The sequence below is a fragment of the Polypterus senegalus genome, chromosome 9, assembly GCF_016835505.1.
Source record: "Polypterus senegalus isolate Bchr_013 chromosome 9, ASM1683550v1, whole genome shotgun sequence".
Classification (NCBI taxonomy): domain Eukaryota; kingdom Metazoa; phylum Chordata; class Cladistia; order Polypteriformes; family Polypteridae; genus Polypterus; species Polypterus senegalus.
In genome coordinates, this window is record NC_053162.1 from 63,704,119 (window position 1) to 63,722,653 (window position 18,535).

An 18,535-nucleotide genomic window follows, 5' to 3' on the forward strand; every position below is an offset into this window, starting at 1 on the left:
CCTGCTGGTCTTTGGGGCACCTCCATACTGCAGGAAGGGCTCCTCCTGGCGGCGTGGGGGTATAGGCTGGGATGAACGGCCGGCCATACATCACAACTGATATTGAAAAGAAATAAATACAAACACGCCGATCTATCCCATAGACGTGTGCCCCGCGTCGTCCTCTCCCAGCCCTCTTATCTGGACTCTAGCGCTGAGCCGTCCACCGCCAAGCGCATTCTGACAGAGAAGTTTTATTTATTTGTCCACGTCACTGTTGCAGAAACTGCCACATTGTAACTTTTTTTAATTGCCAGTACTTGATAGTAGAAGAGATGAGGAAAACAGCTTTGTGTCTTTCTACTTTTTAGCTGTAAACAATGTGAAGACAAGACCGCCTTCAGCGGCGACGGGTCGTGAGAGCAAAATGGACGCTGAAAGGCGTGGAATGTCGGGCTCCTCCACCGGGTTGAGAGCTTCGCAGTTTCGGGCAGCGTCCTCTCTTCTCGTACTGTTTGTGCCACTTTGAGTCCCCGTCGGCTCCTGGGAGAGTGGAAATCTTTGTGAATGAGTGTAATCGGCGCCGTCGAAGCAAGACTCTCTTTCTAAATTGCGCTGAATGACTACTTACTGTCCCTTAAGGTGAGTTCAGGTCACTAAAACCCCACAACATTCAGGTTGCTTTTCTGATGAATTCTTTTAACAACATTTAGGGTTTACATCTAAGAAGATGTACCGACCTCTTCATATAAAGTATTCGACTTGGGAATTGTTTGGACCTTCTGCCCGTTAAGCACAGAACGGCAGCGTCCACATTTCTCAGAATCATTTTTCTGTTAAATCAAAGGCACATAGTGCAACATTGTCAGGCAGAAATTTGGAGGATCACATACAAAATGTTATTTCTATACCACAGCGATCGTGTAGCGCCTTTCACAAGGGATCTCCTACCGAGAGATGATCCAAATACATTTAAGCTGCTGTTAGTACTACTTACCTGTTGTGTCATAGCGCCTTTAAAGTGTACTTTACCCTAAAGCACTCCAGTACTGCTCAATGTATCTTTACTTCTTACATGTTAATGTTTTACTGTTTAATAATTTGTATACTACATTTTATATTTTTCCCTTGCACTCAGTGAGCGAAGCCACTGGGTAATCAGCTAATACTTAATAAAATAATGAGGGACCTGCTCACACCTGCCTATGGAACAGCTTGTCAGTCAATTGTTAAATACTTTTGAGTCCCTGGAAATGGGGGACTGTGTATAAATATTGCTATCATTCCTAAATGGCTCAAACAATATTTTAAATTTTTTTTTTAAATCCTTTGAATTAATGCTGAAAGCCTACACTTCAATCATGTAATGATTTCTTTATTTCAAATCCATTGTGGAAAATTGTGTCACTGTCCAAATACTTATGGACTTAACTGTATGTTAGCTGTTGCTGTTTAAATTAGGGTTTAAGTTTGGGGGCGCATTCCTGGACTCATGGATTGGCTTTCTAATAAATTAGGCCGGCTCTATGGTATAGTGGCTAAGATTTTAGACCACAAGGTTGTCAGGTTGATACGTCTTTCAACTCACTGTATGATTATTAGCCTTTCACATAACCAGCCTGTGCTCCATTTGTAAAAGACATTTTAAAAATTGTACTGTACCCCGATCTTATTATCCAACTAGGATAAACATGCCAATCAGCTGTTCAATAACAATAATAATGATTATGGATGGATAGTTGATTTTTGGTTGGAAATAAGAGTTTCATAGGGACTGCAGCGCTGATATTCATACACTGTGATTAAACAATCAGGATAGTACAGTAGAACTGTAAATCCGGAGAAGACTTGGATTGTCTTCTAAACCGGACATCAGCTTAGATCACGCTGTTCAAACTAAACAATCCAAAAAATCCAATACACAAGAAGCAAACTCTTAAGGCAATTTAGGCTTTTATGTAGAATCAGTTTTCTCATTCTTCTAACTACTTTTCATGAATTCAAAAAATGTTTGGTGTTAGCTTCAACACTGATCAAAACAAATCGAGGGATGTTAAACTACAAATTTTAAGAGCTGCTTACTTACCACTCTACATAAAGAAAGACTGGATTGACTAAGTGAAACAAAGTGAACTAAAGGACCTGCACTTTTCATATGATGTAAGAAAAAATAGTCTTTTCATTTTAGACTTAAGAAGGCTGCTGTATTTGGGCATATAATTCAGGTCTATAAAATTCTCAAAGACTTTAACAAAATTGATTCAGCATTATCGTTTCATTTAAATAGTAAAGCACGTACTAGTGAATAAGGATAAGAAAGCAAACAAACTTTATTTAAAATAGAAACCAGACAAGGGGTGCTAGAAATTAGGAGGAAACTACACAATCATATTCCTGTAGTTGAAGTGAATGCCCTGACAACCAGTTAGCATGAGGCAGTGGGACAACATGGCTATTAAAAGACTTAAAAAGTTAATGGACTGGACTATATTGCCAACTCCATGATAAGCCTTTTAGCCCTGCAGTGGTGAACTGAACAATTATGTTTGAATAAATAAAGCAGTCCACTGAAAATCTCACCTCTGTATCTACGTAAGGTTGAATAGCATTAAAGGGTCTTCAAGTATGCAGCTAAATAAATAAACATTGCATCTGCCAGAAGTGAATAGCTAATAGTTCTTCCTTGTACTAAATATCACCTTCATCAAAAATATTCTGATACACAGAAGCCTGAGGCGTGCAAGATGACGTTCTTGGTTGTGTTACTGGGAACAGAATTAACCACAAATTGTAAGATGCTACCACTTATCAGTTTGAAAAAGTGTAATAGGAAGTTATCATGGCTTTGAGAAACTCCATTTTGACTGTGATATTTATAAAAGTGCTTGGTTAACAGTAAGTAAATGTTACGTGTGACAGGTAGCTGTTGAGCTCCATTCAGAGACGCAATCTTCAATAATTATTGCTGATGCCTTTTTTTCCCTCAAGAGCAGTTAAAGCTGCATCGTGAAATTGGGAATGAGGGGGAATAGTTTCAGGAGAGTAAGGTAAGTTGTTAATTTTTGCTTCAGCTTATGTGCTGTATTTTGCTACATTGTAAAGGAAACTTAAAATAGTGCCAAAGATAACATTTTATCTATTTATCTTTCGTGTCATAAACTGTTTTGCGGGATTTGCAAACAAGTGAAAAAAATACATAGTTGCTGTTGAACAATGAAAAGACGCAGCTTTACTTTGACACTGGGGTTTTGCTCATTCGTGTTGAAACACCTAAGAGAAGCCTTCTTTCATAAATTGATCTCTCGGTGGTTTTTCTTTCATTATGCAAGATGAAATCACAGTGTGATGGAACCTTTATGTTTCAGCTAATTGTTCTTAGTGCTGTGCCAGCTCAAGTGGACACACGTCAATTTCATGGATTTTTTTATTTTTTTTTATCAGATTCAGAGGTTATTATCAGATAAATTGCTGGCTGGAAATGTGGAGCTGAATTATGAAGAAAAGTCATTTAGGTTTCATTTTGCTGAGTTTTATCAGGCAGGCATTCACATGTCCCCCTTTTTGTATAGAATAGCATATTGTTTATTTTGAAAGTCTGTAAGGTTAATTGTTCAGTTCCAAAGATTTGGGGGTTAATGAATAGTAATCTTTTTTTGGGGGGTTCGGGGTGGTAATATTCAAAGCTTCTTTACAGTGCAGGTGGAATTTTTAGGATGTTTGAGATCAATCAGTAAAGCTAACTGAAAATTGTAAATAATCAAATAATTGTTACTTTGTTTCAGAGAATAAAACCATTGCTTTTCTATAAATGGGATCAGGACTTAATTTGCTTGACCAGACTGGAGGGTTAGCTAAGCATGATTATTTTTAAAGCTACTTATTTCCAACCCTCTGCTGCACCTTCAGTGTCAAGATAATTCTGGCATTAAGTGTAATGTTTCATGTTTGTTAGTGAAATTATAAATACAGTAAGTGTAACCTCCGTTATAATGTAGCAGTCTCTCAAGATCTAAAGAAATGCCTGAAGATTTGGTATGACATACTTTAATATGGAAATATCCGTTAAGAGTTTGCACTGATATTTAAAAGCATTGTGTCTACATTTTCACTTTTATTGTAGGCTGGTAATTGTACGAGATGCATTATAGCACATAAAGTTTCCAGACTGAAGCACTTAGTAGAAAGGTGGTGGTGGTGGTGGGGGGGAAGCTATGACGTAATTTGTTTGGATAAAGAAATGTCAGTTGTGTTGATTACACAAGATAAAAAGTACTTGCTCAGCACACTGAAGCTCTGGGCTAAAATGTGAGCATGAAATCCTTGGTTTATTTTTGTAATAATATTTATAGCTGTTTACTGACCCTGAAAAGGGTTCACTAGACTTGTCTGGTGTTTTACGCTGCAGTGTGCTTGCCTGTTTAGCTGTGGAGGCGATAAACACTGTTACTTTCCCTCACAGCGCAACATGGCACAGCCGTTTGCACGGAGGCTAAACCGGCATGTGCATCTCAGCTGTAGCTCTCTATGTAAATATCTTAAAAAATGATTGTAGTGGGGGTGCGTGCTCTTCTGTTGATGATGAACTCGTTACATTTCTTATTTATGGCTCTGAGCTTCCGTGCTCTGGCTCAGGTCGTTCAAAGGGCTTGTGCTAAAGCCCATTTTGGGACACTGGGCTCGGGAACTTCCATCACTTAGGCTGGAGCCGGGGTTATCTGCTCCAAATCCTCTGCTGTTCCCCATCCACGGGTTAATTTGTAATATTGAATGGAAGTCTTGCCGAGCTGCTAGTCACATTCCCCTTAAAATTTAATATACCTCGTTAATGCTTAGTTGCAAACACTGAGGGATTTTTATGATTATAATCATGCGTTATAGCACCTAGTACTGTTACTAGGCAGCATACTAATCAGCTTAATGAGATATTACAGCATTTTTTTGTTGACTAAAGCAAAACCCCTTTTATTGTTTCAAAAGCTTGACCCTCAGTTGTGTGGAACAGAGCATTATCCTGTTTAAAAGAACTAAATGTATTGTAAGTAATTTGAAAACCTTGCTCATAATGTGGACTTTTCTTGTTGAGTATGTCTTTGTATCTTAAAAGAAAGGGTTTTGCTATCGATAAGAATAATCAGAGCAAGGTTTTTTGCCATTATAAATCTATACCACTCTGAAGCTTTGTCGCTCCTAATGTCAGAACCCTACATTTTGCTATTTTTGTTTTCTAAATCATTAGTTCATGGCTTCACAGACTTAACATTTTTATTTGTGGATTTCCATCTTACCAAGCAGTATGTCAAAGCCAACCCTCAAAAATGTTTTATTGAGATTTCTATAAATAACACCCCTACACAATGCACTGATAATGAATGACACATGGCAGTGGATACTCTGTCATTGCTATACTAGTGTAGCAGAATTAGAACTTCATTGTTACAGAAGAAGGAATGTATCAGTCAAGTGTAATTTGTCCCAATTAAAGGTGCAATGTCCCACATGATTGTTAAATAGTTTTTAAATTCGGAAGTTATCTCCTTATGGCCCATGGTAAAAATAACAGATCTGTAGGGATTTTTTTTTTCTTGTAAAGCGGAGCACTGTAACAAAAGCACCATGTGGGAAAAAAAAGGTAATTTCCATTTTTAATTTCTATTCGGTTCCCTGAGTTATGAAGCTTGTAGATGACATTCATAACCTCCGGATCCTGTAAGCATTGGTAAGAGGGCATCTGCTTAATTAGCATCTTAAGTACATGTAGTCTGCTATCTATCTATCTATCTATCTATCTATCTATCTATCTATCTATCTATCTATCTATCTATCTATCTATCTATCTATCTATCTATCTATCTTATTGTGCCTTTTAATCAATCTATTAGAAGTATCACAGTTTATTTTTTTTTTACTAAAGTTTGTTAATATTCATTGGTACACAAACTAAGGAACGGCCATTAACTGGAAAAAAAGAAAAAGAATCATATCTTAAGCATATCTTAATGACTAATCTTTTCCAAAAGTTAAATTTCTCTTTGATTTGTTTTGCCACAGACATGCTGTATAGTATCTGGTTAAGAAAGTGAAGTGACTGTAGCTTTAGAGGCCATTAAAAGCCCAACAAATGCTGCTTGTAGTGAGATGTTTTTAATTAAAAGAAAAATCTGATCTTCTTTCTGAGATGTGCTGTAGTGCTCATTTTTTGACCGCTTTATATGTCTTAACAGCTTAAGTAACAATTACCCCAACCGTTATGTTATATAGTCACTTGCCTTTTATGAAGAGGGTTTGAGAATGACTGATTATGCTGTTGCTACAGTGCAGAATGTCCTCCCTTCTCTGTATCTTCACAAGGTAACCACTGATCATAATGTGAGATATGACTGTAGGTTAGCAGGCCAACCAATACTCTCTGAGAACAGAATAAGGTAAAAGAGTAAGCATACATTGAGATGGACTTCTGTCCAAAATGGATCTACCTTAGGATGGTCAAAAACTCAAAGGTTTATGTTAATGTGCAGTCCTCTGTGTTTCAGATGGTGAGAATTTGCAATGTTCTTAAATATTTAGCATTTTACTGTTGGGGTGTTATGTGCCATTAGAATGGAACTCATAGTTTGTTAAGGCTTAACTGTTGGCATTGAATTAAAGCATTTGCAGTCAGTTTTCAGCTTCCTTCCTTTTTATATGACCTTTCTAAGTCAGAATTATTTGATCATTTGTGCTATAGTTTTGTTTATCTTCATTATGTAGTTCTAGCTGTGTGGGCACATGCTGTAAAAAGCATGGGGTCCTAGAAACTATTGATCAATTTTATTCATCAGAATAAAATTGATATGTAGAGATGTCAGGTAATTGAAAGGAACTACTCTGGGCATCTCTCTCCTAGGAGGATTCGTTTTGCCGATGTGCTCGCATCGCTTGTGCATTTGTGGCTAGAGGAAAAATAAATGAGATACCATTTTGCTGATGGTAGTGGCTAAGCAACTCTGCCTTTCTTCTGAGGTTTCGTTTTGCTGACGTGCTGACTTCATTTGTGTTATTAGCGGCAAAGCGAGTTTTCTGTTTCCTTGGAGGCGGAGCTATTATCTTGGCTCCACCTCTCACTTCTGAGCCAGAAAAAAACAAACACTTTCATGTGTAGACGTTTATATATAAGATATGTAGTATCTTAGAATATGCCAAAGTGTAAGTCCTTGTGACTGCTAGCTTTCTTTTCAAACCAGAAGCAGATTTTATAGTTAATTGTGTTCCATGTTTGGTTTTTTTTGATGGCTTAGTTTTACTCTTTGTATGTGAGGTTGTGCATCCACACCAGATTGTGCTTTACTTCTTTACCAAAGTAAAGGAATTTACTTTAAGGTCATTAGTTTGAATACAGAGACCCTTAACCTTTCTTAATTTATTTTGGCTTACATTCATTTCTTTTATTATTTACTTTTTGCCTCTTAAATTTTAAAAATAGCCTTGAGTGAAAAATGGCGGACACGGGTGGAGCTAACAAAACATCCAACCGAAGTGTCACCAGTGCTCTCTCCTTAACAGCTGTGTTAGTCCATCGTCAAGTGAGTTGTTGTAAAAAGAGAAATTGTTAATGATCACCTTTTGTGAAATACATCATATCCTCTGTCATTCATTTATTTGTTAATTTCTAAACTAGTTTTTCCAGTAAATGGTTCTGGGGGATGGAATGTCTTCAGGCAACATTGGGCATAAGGGAGAAATGATTGCTGGGCAGGGTACCAGTCTGTTGAATTGTATAGTTCTACTATATTTGTTAAGTAAAAGCAGCCTTGTTAAAAAATAATCTCACTTAAAGGCAATTGATTATTTAATTGGTCTAAACAAATGAAAAGTACTGGAAGTTAAGAGTTGCAAATTCAATCAATCAATCAATCAATCAACATTTATTTATATAGCACATATTCATACAAAAAAATGTAGCTCAAAGTGCTTTACAAAATGAATAGAAAAATAGAAGACACAATAAAAAATAAACATAAGTCAACATTAATTAACATAGAATAAGAGTAAGGTCCGATGGCCAGGGTGGACAGAAAAACAAAAAAAACTCCAAAGGCTGGAGAAAAAATAAAATCTGTAGGGGTTCCAGACCAAGAGACCGCCCAGTCCCCTCTGGGCAATCTACCTAACATAAGTCAAACAGTCCTCTTTGTATTTTGGGTTTTCATGGAAGGACCTGATGATGATGGTCACGTAGACTTCTGGCTTTCAGTCCATCAATGTTGGTGCATCATGATGCTTTGAGTAGGTGGTGGTGGCGCAGGCTGCCACCACAAAGAAACCATAAAAAGAAATAGAAGAGAGAGTTGGGGTCAGTACGGATTTTGGAGCCACTATGAATAGTTATTATGATGAATTGAACATACAGATTATCAGTATTAAGTTAAAGTGAAGTTATAAAAAGGCCATGTTAAAGTAAAGTAATTGGTGTTATTGGAATAAAAACTCTTTAAATGTCCATGTATTATTTGAACCTTTGTCAGCCATTGCTATCATCAGTCTGTCAGGGGCATTTGTGATGCATGTGATCTTATCAAAGTGGTTGTGTTCCTAAACTACTAAGAAGAGGGCATTTGTGTGTGTAATATTAGTAACAACTGTTTACACAATAGTTACATGTGAGAGGGAACAATAAAAAAAACCATGAAAATGAAAACATAATTATAACACTGACCAAAAATTGCACTCAATATTAAAAAGAAATCATCAGTGTATGTTGGTATATTCATAAATCATCTCTCTCATTCTGTAATATTTCTACTCTGAGACGTGTCTTCAGATACCCTTGCCTATGCAAATAGCACATCAGGCTACAGTTAAACAAAATCTCAATCAGTGTTGTTTCAGACTATAAATTAAGTTGTTAACAGCTTAGTGGATGCCTTTTGTACTGAAAAAAAAATCTGAAACTTTCCTTTCATTCTAGTAGATATTTCATCTGGGCTGAAAGTTTTCTTGTCATAGCTGTGTCCTGAATGGTCTTTGCTGGTGCTGCTTTGTATGAGCAAATACTCAATTTTTTTTTTTTATCCCCATTTTTTTTCCTCCTTAGTTGATTTGTATCTTTTTGTTAAAAAGATGAAAATGGAACCAATCAAAACCATGGTTCAAACTGTGATTTGTGAGCAATTACGGGTCAAATATTGTGCATATGCTCTATAGGCTTTGGCAAGTGAAACTTTGTTACCAGATTACATGGTGAATTCAAATTTCTACAGTCTACACATGACTTAGCTTTTTTATTACATAACATATATGTTTTTTGTTTTGATTTCTTTCAGAATGGAAGAAACGAGTCTGTGCCTTGGAGTGTCTTCAGCAGTGCCTGAAGCGGACGCCTGTCTTAGCAGCAGTGTACTTAATGGACAATATCCGATAAGTCAGAAATTGCACCAACTGACTACTCAGCTAGGTCATGCTTTCCCTGATCTGCAAAACAGACAGATCCCTGAAGAAAAAGCTGCTACACCACTGGATGAAAAGAGCCACCTGGCAATGGCCAGCCAACCCATAAGCAGTCAAATGGCTTTGCTAGCCAACCAGCTCAACCGAGATATCGATGCCAGTCTCAGTATGAATGGCAGGGTGGATCTGCAGCAGTTCCTAAATGGACAGAACTTGGGCATTATGTCTCAAATGAATGACATTGAAGATGATGCCAGAAAGAACAGAAAGTACCCTTGCCCTCTTTGTGGAAAACGTTTTCGTTTTAACAGTATTCTGTCCCTACACATGCGCACCCACACTGGGGAGAAACCCTTCAAGTGTCCATACTGCGATCATCGGGCTGCCCAGAAAGGCAACCTGAAGATCCACCTTCGTACTCATAAATTGGGTAACTTGGGAAAAGGACGCGGAAGGGTGCGTGAAGAGAACCGTCTTCTTCATGAACTTGAAGAGAGAGCAATCCTAAGAGATAAGCAGATGAAGAACAGCCTCCTTCATCTTAGGCCTGACCTGAAGCAACTGTCCCAGCCGCTACAACAGCAACACCAGCTGCAGCCCATGCAGACTTCACATCAACAACAACAGCAGCAGCTCCACCACCAGATCCCTATCACACCCTGCACCCTTCCAGCACCCACAAGCCATAACAGCTCTGAGAGCTCATCCCATCCAACTCCTTCTCCTAAGCCTGCAGGCATCCAGGAAGAACTGGCAGCCCAGCCCACTGGCTTTCGCTGCACCTTTTGCAAAGGGAAGTTTAAGAAACGTGAGGAGCTCGACCGCCACATCAGGATATTGCACAAACCTTATAAGTGTACCCTGTGTGACTTTGCAGCTTCACAGGAGGAGGATCTAATCAGTCATGTCGAGAAGGCGCATATCACAGCCGAGTCCGCACAGGGTCAGGGCTGCAGTGGAAATGGAGAAAAGCCTGCAAATGAATTTCGCTGTGAGGTGTGTGGTCAGGTCTTTAGTCAAGCCTGGTTTCTGAAAGGTCATATGAGAAAGCACAAGGATTCCTTTGAGCACTGTTGTCAGATTTGTGGGAGGCGCTTTAAGGAACCTTGGTTCCTCAAGAATCACATGAAAGTTCACCTGAATAAGTTATCTATTAAGAATAAATCTTCCACAGACTCTGAGGTGCCTGTATCTATGAACAGCATGGCACAGGAAGCACATGCAAACCTGTACTCGCGGTATATATCGTGCCTACAAAGTGGGTTCCTGTCACCTGACAAAGCAGGATTGAGTGAGCAGAATCAGATTCTAAGCAAGGCAGGGATTGCCATGAAAGAGAAAGAGATGATTGGGAAACTTCTGGCACCGGTTAACAGTGTGGGCCACAGTTTGCCTGAAGGGGAAAAGCGGTCATTGCTAGGCTGCTTGAATTTGGTACCTCCTTTAAAGTCAAGCTGCATGGAACGTTTGCAGGCAGCTGCCAAGGTGGCTGAAATGGACCCACTTAACAGTTACCAGGCTTGGCAAATCATGGCAAGAGGTATGGCTATGGATCAGGCCTTCCTGCCTAAAGAGCAACACCATGGACAGCATGGCCAGGAAGAGAGTCTAACAAATTCTGGTGTTGCATTTGCAAAAGAAAAACGTGACTACTTACTGATGGCAGCTGATAGTTCCAAGCAGAAGCTACACCCTGATGCTCTTCAGTGTGCTAAAAGTGCTAACCTGCTCTCCTGCAAAGACGACCCTTTAGACAGCAGCAGGGACTTCATGTCCCACAACTTAGGTCAGAGCCTTGAATTCAGTATTGCTAACATTAAAGAGAAGCCCACTGAGTGTCCTGATTGTGGAAGAGTGTTTAGAACTTACCACCAAGTGGTTGTCCATTCCCGAGTGCACAAAAGGGACCGAAAGCCAGGTGAAGAAGGTATCCATGGGTGCCTAGATGAGCGAAGAGGTTCATCAAGTGATCCAGAGTCACAGTCAATCAGCCGATCAACAACTCCCGGATCCTCTAATATCACTGAGGAGAGCGGAGTTGGAGGAGGACTGTCACAGACAGGAAGTGCCCAGGAAGACAGCCCACATCCTTCCTCACCATCCTCAGGTAAGATGACCTTATATAACATATGAATTAAATGGTTTTGGTTTCCACAGGAGGAAAACTTTGCTATCTGTTGCACACATTGCAAGTTAGAATGGCAAGACATCTGAAGACCCATGGTTCATAATGGACCCAAGCAAAAGCTCCAAGTGCTTATCAGTATTTTCACATGTCTAAGTTTGGCATTCTCAAAGAAACACTGAAACCCTGCAGGGTAGGCATGGTGAATTTACACCTGCTCAAGGAAATCTTTCTATTGAGATTACATAAATAAGGTTAACTAACTATGTGTAGATCTTATGGTAAAGAGAATAGTATGAAAAGGGTATCTGTTCTTTGCTTAACTGTTTCTCATATTACATTCATGAACTCCTTTACTGGGTCATGGTAATCTGGAACCTATCCCATTAAAGTGGAGCATTCCTGAACCGAGGACAGTCAAATCCCTCATACTGAGCAATTTTAGTGTCACTGCATAGCCTAACATGCATGTCTTTGTAGTGTGGGTAGAGCTGTAGACTCTGGAGAAAATCCACATTAAGAATTAAGCCCAACACTGCGCCACTGTGTCAATCCTTTTAAATAGTCAATTATTATTTGACATACATGAGCGTCTTTCAAAGTGAACATTTCAACTAAGAGCTTTATAAAAAAATATGATGGCATTGTAGTACATGATGACAGCTCTTTAACATTTTCTGCAGAAGTTTTGGCAATGAAGATTTAAATCATTGCTGAAGAATAAGACGATGCATGATATTGAAATTTTATCACAAAAGGATATTACCTTTCAGTTCATACCTTCCTACATTTTCATTTTCCATAATTACCTGTAGAGATGATTTTTCGATAGGAAAAAAAAAAGTGCAATCTTGGTCTCTTGCCCATGCTGCTGACAAACTGGAATGTAGCTCACAATTTCTTTCAAGTTTTCAGCAGCTATCTCTACTCAGCTATGTTCCTATTGTACTTTTGGGGTTTATAATTGATTTATTTTTTCCCTCTTAATTTTGCTGTCTAAGATTTTCCTGCATTGATGGGTATAAAGTTGTAGTCTTGTGATACACTGCTTTTGCCAGTGTTAACAAAACTGACTGGGTATAGAAGATTGGACTCCTGCAGCAGGAGTGAATGAATTCTTTTTACTGTAATACCTACAGAAAATACTCAGTATTAAAATGGCCAGCTTAATCTACAACTGCTATGCAAATGCACTCCTCAGCCTCGGGTAGTGAGAAAACTGTGCATATGGTAGAGGGGTTAAATGATCATCCGTGTTTTTTTCATCAACTGTTTATTCTAAATTATTGTTTATAAACATAGTCAAAGCTTTCTCACAGATATGACCTTATAAAAATCAATGCCATACCTAATTAGTTAGTGAACAGCAGATGATACACTGAGGATTTCCTACACCTGTAAGAAAACCAAGGATCTCTTATTTATGCATTATAAATTAAGCTGCTACAGTTGCACATTTGCTGAAAATAATTTCCATACACCATTGTGTTTCATCTGTTTTAATAGTCTGTCTTATTTACTTTCACACTGTGATATATAGCATCAAGCATTCTGTAATGTGTGTTACAGTGTCTTGACAAAGAACGGAAAAGAAAACGTCAAAGAAATAGAACATCATCAAAGAAAATCAATGAAGAAAGTGTTAAAAAGGCTTAAAATCCATACTGTACATTCCACACGTTCTCACAATAGTTACAGACACTAATTAAACATTCTCTGTTTTCACAGTGGTAGGATTCTTACATTAAAAAAAAAAAAAACTTTTCACAGTATATGATTGCTGTGGCAAGATGGCTTATTTCATATTGATTGGGCTCTGCATTCACTCCTCTATGTAGTATGTAAAATTTGCACACATTCTGCATATTTCTCTAACCGTTGAAATATGTACTGTTAGGTTGAATGACAACATTAAACTGGCCTGGTGTGAATGTGTGTGGGTACGTGCCTGAGTATGCCATAATTGCCACTGCCTTCTGTCCAAGATTGGTTCTTGCTTTATGACCATTGTTATAAGGAAATGTTCTTACTCACTGCAACTGTGAGCAGATTAAGCAGTCCTCAGAAATGGATGGATGGAGTTGATAATGTAACTGACATAAATACAAAGTTAATATTACTAATTTTTGCATTCACTGTTAATTTAAATTCCTTTGTCAAATACATCATGGAGAACACTACAGTATTAACTTGACCCCAAAGCCTAACTAGAAAGCAAACAAGAAGATATCTGGTAAAGTGACTCACTCATAGAATTTACTTTTAGTGATTATGGTGTTTTAAGATTTTTTTTCACATTGGCACATACTGTGTGATATTTTGTAAATTTTGACATTGTTAAAACTTTTTATTGCATGTTTATTGAAATTATTCCTTCACCAGTTTGTTTTTGCATTTCATGTTTTCAATCAAGAGCACCATGACTTCACATTTATTATTTGTGGCACAGGCGCTCATTGCTATCACTTGGTGGCTAGAGGTTGCAGTATGCCCTATCGTCAAGCTGACTGTATATATGATGGTAGTGCGCTAAAGTTTATAAGTTTGTTAGTTGTTGCAACATCCATTTATTGAGTTAGAACTATTTGCTTGTTTAATTAATTTGCAACTGGACTTTGGTGATGGGTTCTTTCTCTTCTTTTGGCTGAAGACCTAACTTGGTTTGGCTTTCAGTTTTGCCTTCATTCCCTCATCCTGGTGCATATTTCTAGTTTTGCCTTGCTACTTTTACATTGTAGCTGTGCAGTACTGTCCCTATTGACTAGCGTTGTTAGACCCAGTTGTTCAGACGATATTATACTGTAGAGTCAGAATAAAGAGTAGTGTTCCTGTAACTACACTGAACTGGCATACTGTATGTTATGTTTTGTATAAAATCTTTGCACCTATTATTATTATTATTATTATCTACATAACATTTGTGGGGTTTTGAATCCCAAGAATTCTGAATTTAAAGTCTATTTTGGTGTATCCTGCCTCTATCAAAAGTTCATGTTTGCTTTCATTTTTGCCACAACATCATTTTAAGGCATGTTGTATCACTCATTGATTTGGAATCGATTCCCAGAACTCTCCACGATGCGCTCGTTTGTGATGTCATGCAGGCAATAGTATAAAGACTTCACACAAATTGTTCTTCAGCATCAAGCTTGATGGATAAATCTCCTAAATGCTTTGCTAAAAGAATCTTGCTTTAATTACTCCTGGTTAACTCTGTGTTAGATTTTTTCTTGTTAGCACTCTTTTTTTTTGGCAAAAGACGAGTTTTGACTTTTGGTGTTGACCTTGGCCTGTCCCTGACCTCCGCATCGTCCGGTCATAATCATTTTTTTTATTTACTGTACTATGTTGAGTCAGTATAGCATGAGAGATGGACTCCATCACTGTGGTATTCTCTGCATTATTAAACACCTTATACCTAATTAAAGACGTTATTGAATATCATGACTTGTTGCTGCTCTCATTCTGCCACAGTAGACTGTTGATTCTAAGACCACCATCAAGATGTTTTGATAACCTGAGCAGACCAACATGCGAGAGACCTTCCCCTTTCTTTATTTTCAGGTTAGCTGATCAAGTGGTGGCTTGTTTTATGTCTCATTATTGTCTGACTGGTCATTAAGTAAAAAAAAAAAACAACTAAGGGGTCTGAGTCACATCAATTCAAACTAAGGAAAAACAAGTTAATCAGCAGCAAAAATGGCTCACTTATTAAGAAGATGGTTAGAATGAAAACCTGCAGCCACTGTGGCTCACTAGGACCGGAGTTGGACTCTCCTGCAGTAGTGCATGAAGTAAAAGCATAAAAATGTTTTCTGTTTCCAATAGTGATCATGATGTTTCCTTTGTGTAGCAATAGTGTGTAAGTGCAGAACATGGAGTATTTATCATCATAAGTGATTGACTTTGTAATAATATAGCTTCCAACCACAAACAAAAACTGGTGATCCAAAGATTGGGAAAGGTCATACCTGAGCAAGGGTGTAACAAAGATCTGCTAGTTTGTTAGTCTGCAAAGCCACCACTAGCAGCCTAATACAATGCAATCTGTAAAGACAAACCCCAAGACAAGTGGCATATACACGAGAGATGCTGGTAAAGAACCTTACTGCCATTTATACAACAAATATAAATGATATTAAACAAACGATTGTGAAGCATGCCAGTGCTCACCAAACTAAAGCCGTTTGATCTCCTGTGTATTTTTCCTTCCCTTGGTTTGTATATCCATTATATTCCTTTAGCCAAAGACGGTTGTTCTGCAGTATCTTCAGTTATATTCAAATCTCAATTGAACTCTCCATTTTTCTAGAGCTTACTGCAATTGCCTACAGCTGCAAAGGCTTACTGTTAAAATATTATTTTTGTTATCATATATCTTCTGTTTCTCAAGATTTAGAAGAGTAACACATACTATACAAGGAAAATTAAAATTTCAAGTAAGTTGTACGCATATTATCTATGACCTGTATGAATATTTCCATTCCTCCAAGGTAGTATTCCGCAGCTTATCACCATGCTTTTTAATTAATTGACTTAAAAATGTGATTGTCTGAATACTTAAGAAAAAACAAATCACCAATTAGATATTCAGTACGTATAGAAAGCAAGTCATATCATACCAGTATAATCTACTTGTTAAAATATCATTTTAAAACCCATCCATCAATTTTTGAAACCTGTTTAATCCAACCATCTTGGCAACACTGGAGACAAGGCAGGAACGAATTCTGGATGACGTCCCAGTTTAAAGCAGCAGAGCATTCTCCTTCCTACATCTGTACTCCGCCAATTTTAAGTGACCAATTACAATAATCAGGCAAACAAGTCTTTTGGAGGCAAAGAGAAACGCATTCAAACACAAAGAGAACTTGTAAACTTCAAACAGGTAATGACTGGGCAGGGATTTGAAACCCTGATTCTGGAGCTGTGTCTCTTGTCTTAAAATAAAATCTTAATAGATGGATTTAAAAAATTCAAAGTTTTGAAAAATGATTGATTGTAGAATAATCTCCTCTTGGTGTGCTCAATTCTTAAGCACGATAAATATTAGCTATTTTCAGGAGTGTGGCATGTGGTCCAGTTGAATGTATACAGTAAAATACATTAACATGCAGTCTGGATGAGATGTATGTCCCACCTTACTGAGGTACGACAGTTAAACTTTCTGCTTCCTAATGCTATGGAGGAAGATGCCTGTTTTTTTTTTTATTTTTGTCCTCCAGCTTTCCACCGAGTTGATTTGGATCTTATAATGAGTGTAGCACCATGTCATGCCCTGTTGTTACCATGTTAAAATCTAACCCAGCATAGTACACTCTGACAAAACCTTTGGATAGAGTTTTCCACCATATTTGAGCAATCAGAACTAAACTGCTGCCTAAAGCCTCTCCTCATTATACACTTTTCCTTTGCGCACCACCTTTTAACTGTAAAAAATATGTTTTTAATGAAAAGAGGCAGTATAACTTGAAAAAGAATTTATCTGCATTTATTTAAGTTCCTAACATCATTCTTATGCCATTTTTGTGCTAACACCAAGAATGAATGAGACCAATGGCCTGGTTCCTGATTTTTTACTTTGACACTGATAAAACCAAACACAGCCAACATGAATTTGTCTAAATTCGTGCATACTCTGGTACCTATGGGGAAATTACTTAGCGTCTAATTGTTCTTCTTGCTGTTTCTTTATACACTTCTATAATTTCTTTTTTTCCTGGCACAGATTTGCGCTGTACCAGATTCCTGAGTCATCCAGCTTTTGCAGTATTTACCTATGTATAGAGTTTTGTTACAGAATGAAAGGCTTACTGAACACTGACAGTCAATGTATTTACTAAAGATAAAATGAGTGTTTAAAGTGCCCTAGAAATTGCAGTGCAGGCTTGATGACAGGGGCTGTAACCAATTAGTGACTCTGACGTTCTCTTTGAAGGTAATGGCATAACTGGACTATTAGCTTGATGGACTGCATGGTCTCCTCTCATTTGTAAACCATGCTTTGTCCTTTTGTGCCATTTCCTGGTCAGTATACTGTAGATCTCTGCATGGATCACTTCCCTACCAAGCCACAAACGTTCACAATTGATTACATGAATCATCAGGAAAACATAAATAATCATTGCTGGAGCTTTTAAAAAGCAGCAAAAGTAACAGATGCCTGTAAAATCCTCAAAGTTCATGTACTTACTTAAAACATTCACTGCATTTTCACATGTCATTTAAAAAAAAAACGATTTAATGAAAGAAAAAACATTCTGACATAGGCAGTGGATTTGTACAAACCACACTCTAGATATGTCTAAATTATTTAACAAATTAAATGATTAAGGATAACAAAGGGGCACTATTGTTATCTCTAGGGACCTGTATTTGATTCCCAGCCCAGTCACTCTCATTCTGGAGCTTGCACATTCTTCCTGTTTTCCTTTGGGCTTTATCAAGGTACATTGTGTCCAAAACTTGTATGATAAGGTAATTGGTATAAGTGAATGTTAGTGTGTATGCGTTATTGCACGTCATGAATCATTCCTGCCTAACAGCTGAGAGTGCAAGAACAGACTGATCCTCAGTCCAGTAATTGTAAAAAAAGGGGATGAAGAAATTGATGAATGGATGAATGATTATTTAAAATAATGGTAAAATAGATAGATAGATAGATAGATAGATAGATAGATAGATAGATAGATAGATAGATAGATAGATAGATAGATAGATAGGACTTGAGTTGGTATTCCAAAGTGACACCTAAAACAACACCTGTTCTTCACGGTATTTTGAATTTGATTTTTGCAGTCCATTCTTAACTTGAAGTCCTTTTAATTTTTCGAACATTTTTAAACATGTTACATTTTGTGATATTAAAATTAAATCAGGGATGTAATGTGACTGCTGTTAAACTTCATATGTAAGACTGTGTCTTTTTAGTTGACCTTATAGACAGATACACATACTACACCGGTATATGGTTTCTATACTCATATACTGTATACAACTAAATAATAT

General features: G+C 37.6%; 1 protein-coding gene across 5 annotated transcripts in view; it reads left to right on the top strand.

Moving 5' to 3' along the window:
- Nucleotides 1–18,535, top strand: part of znf536 (zinc finger protein 536) — a 470,433-nt gene that overhangs the window by 197,642 nt on the left and 254,256 nt on the right. For all 5 annotated transcript variants that reach the window (XM_039763165.1, XM_039763161.1, XM_039763164.1 and 2 more), the window contains one exon: nt 9,279–11,509. In XM_039763165.1, the coding sequence (XP_039619099.1) occupies nt 9,280–11,509 (2,230 nt within the window). In that variant the 5' untranslated portion in view covers nt 9,279. The remainder of the gene's footprint in view (nt 1–9,278; nt 11,510–18,535) is intronic.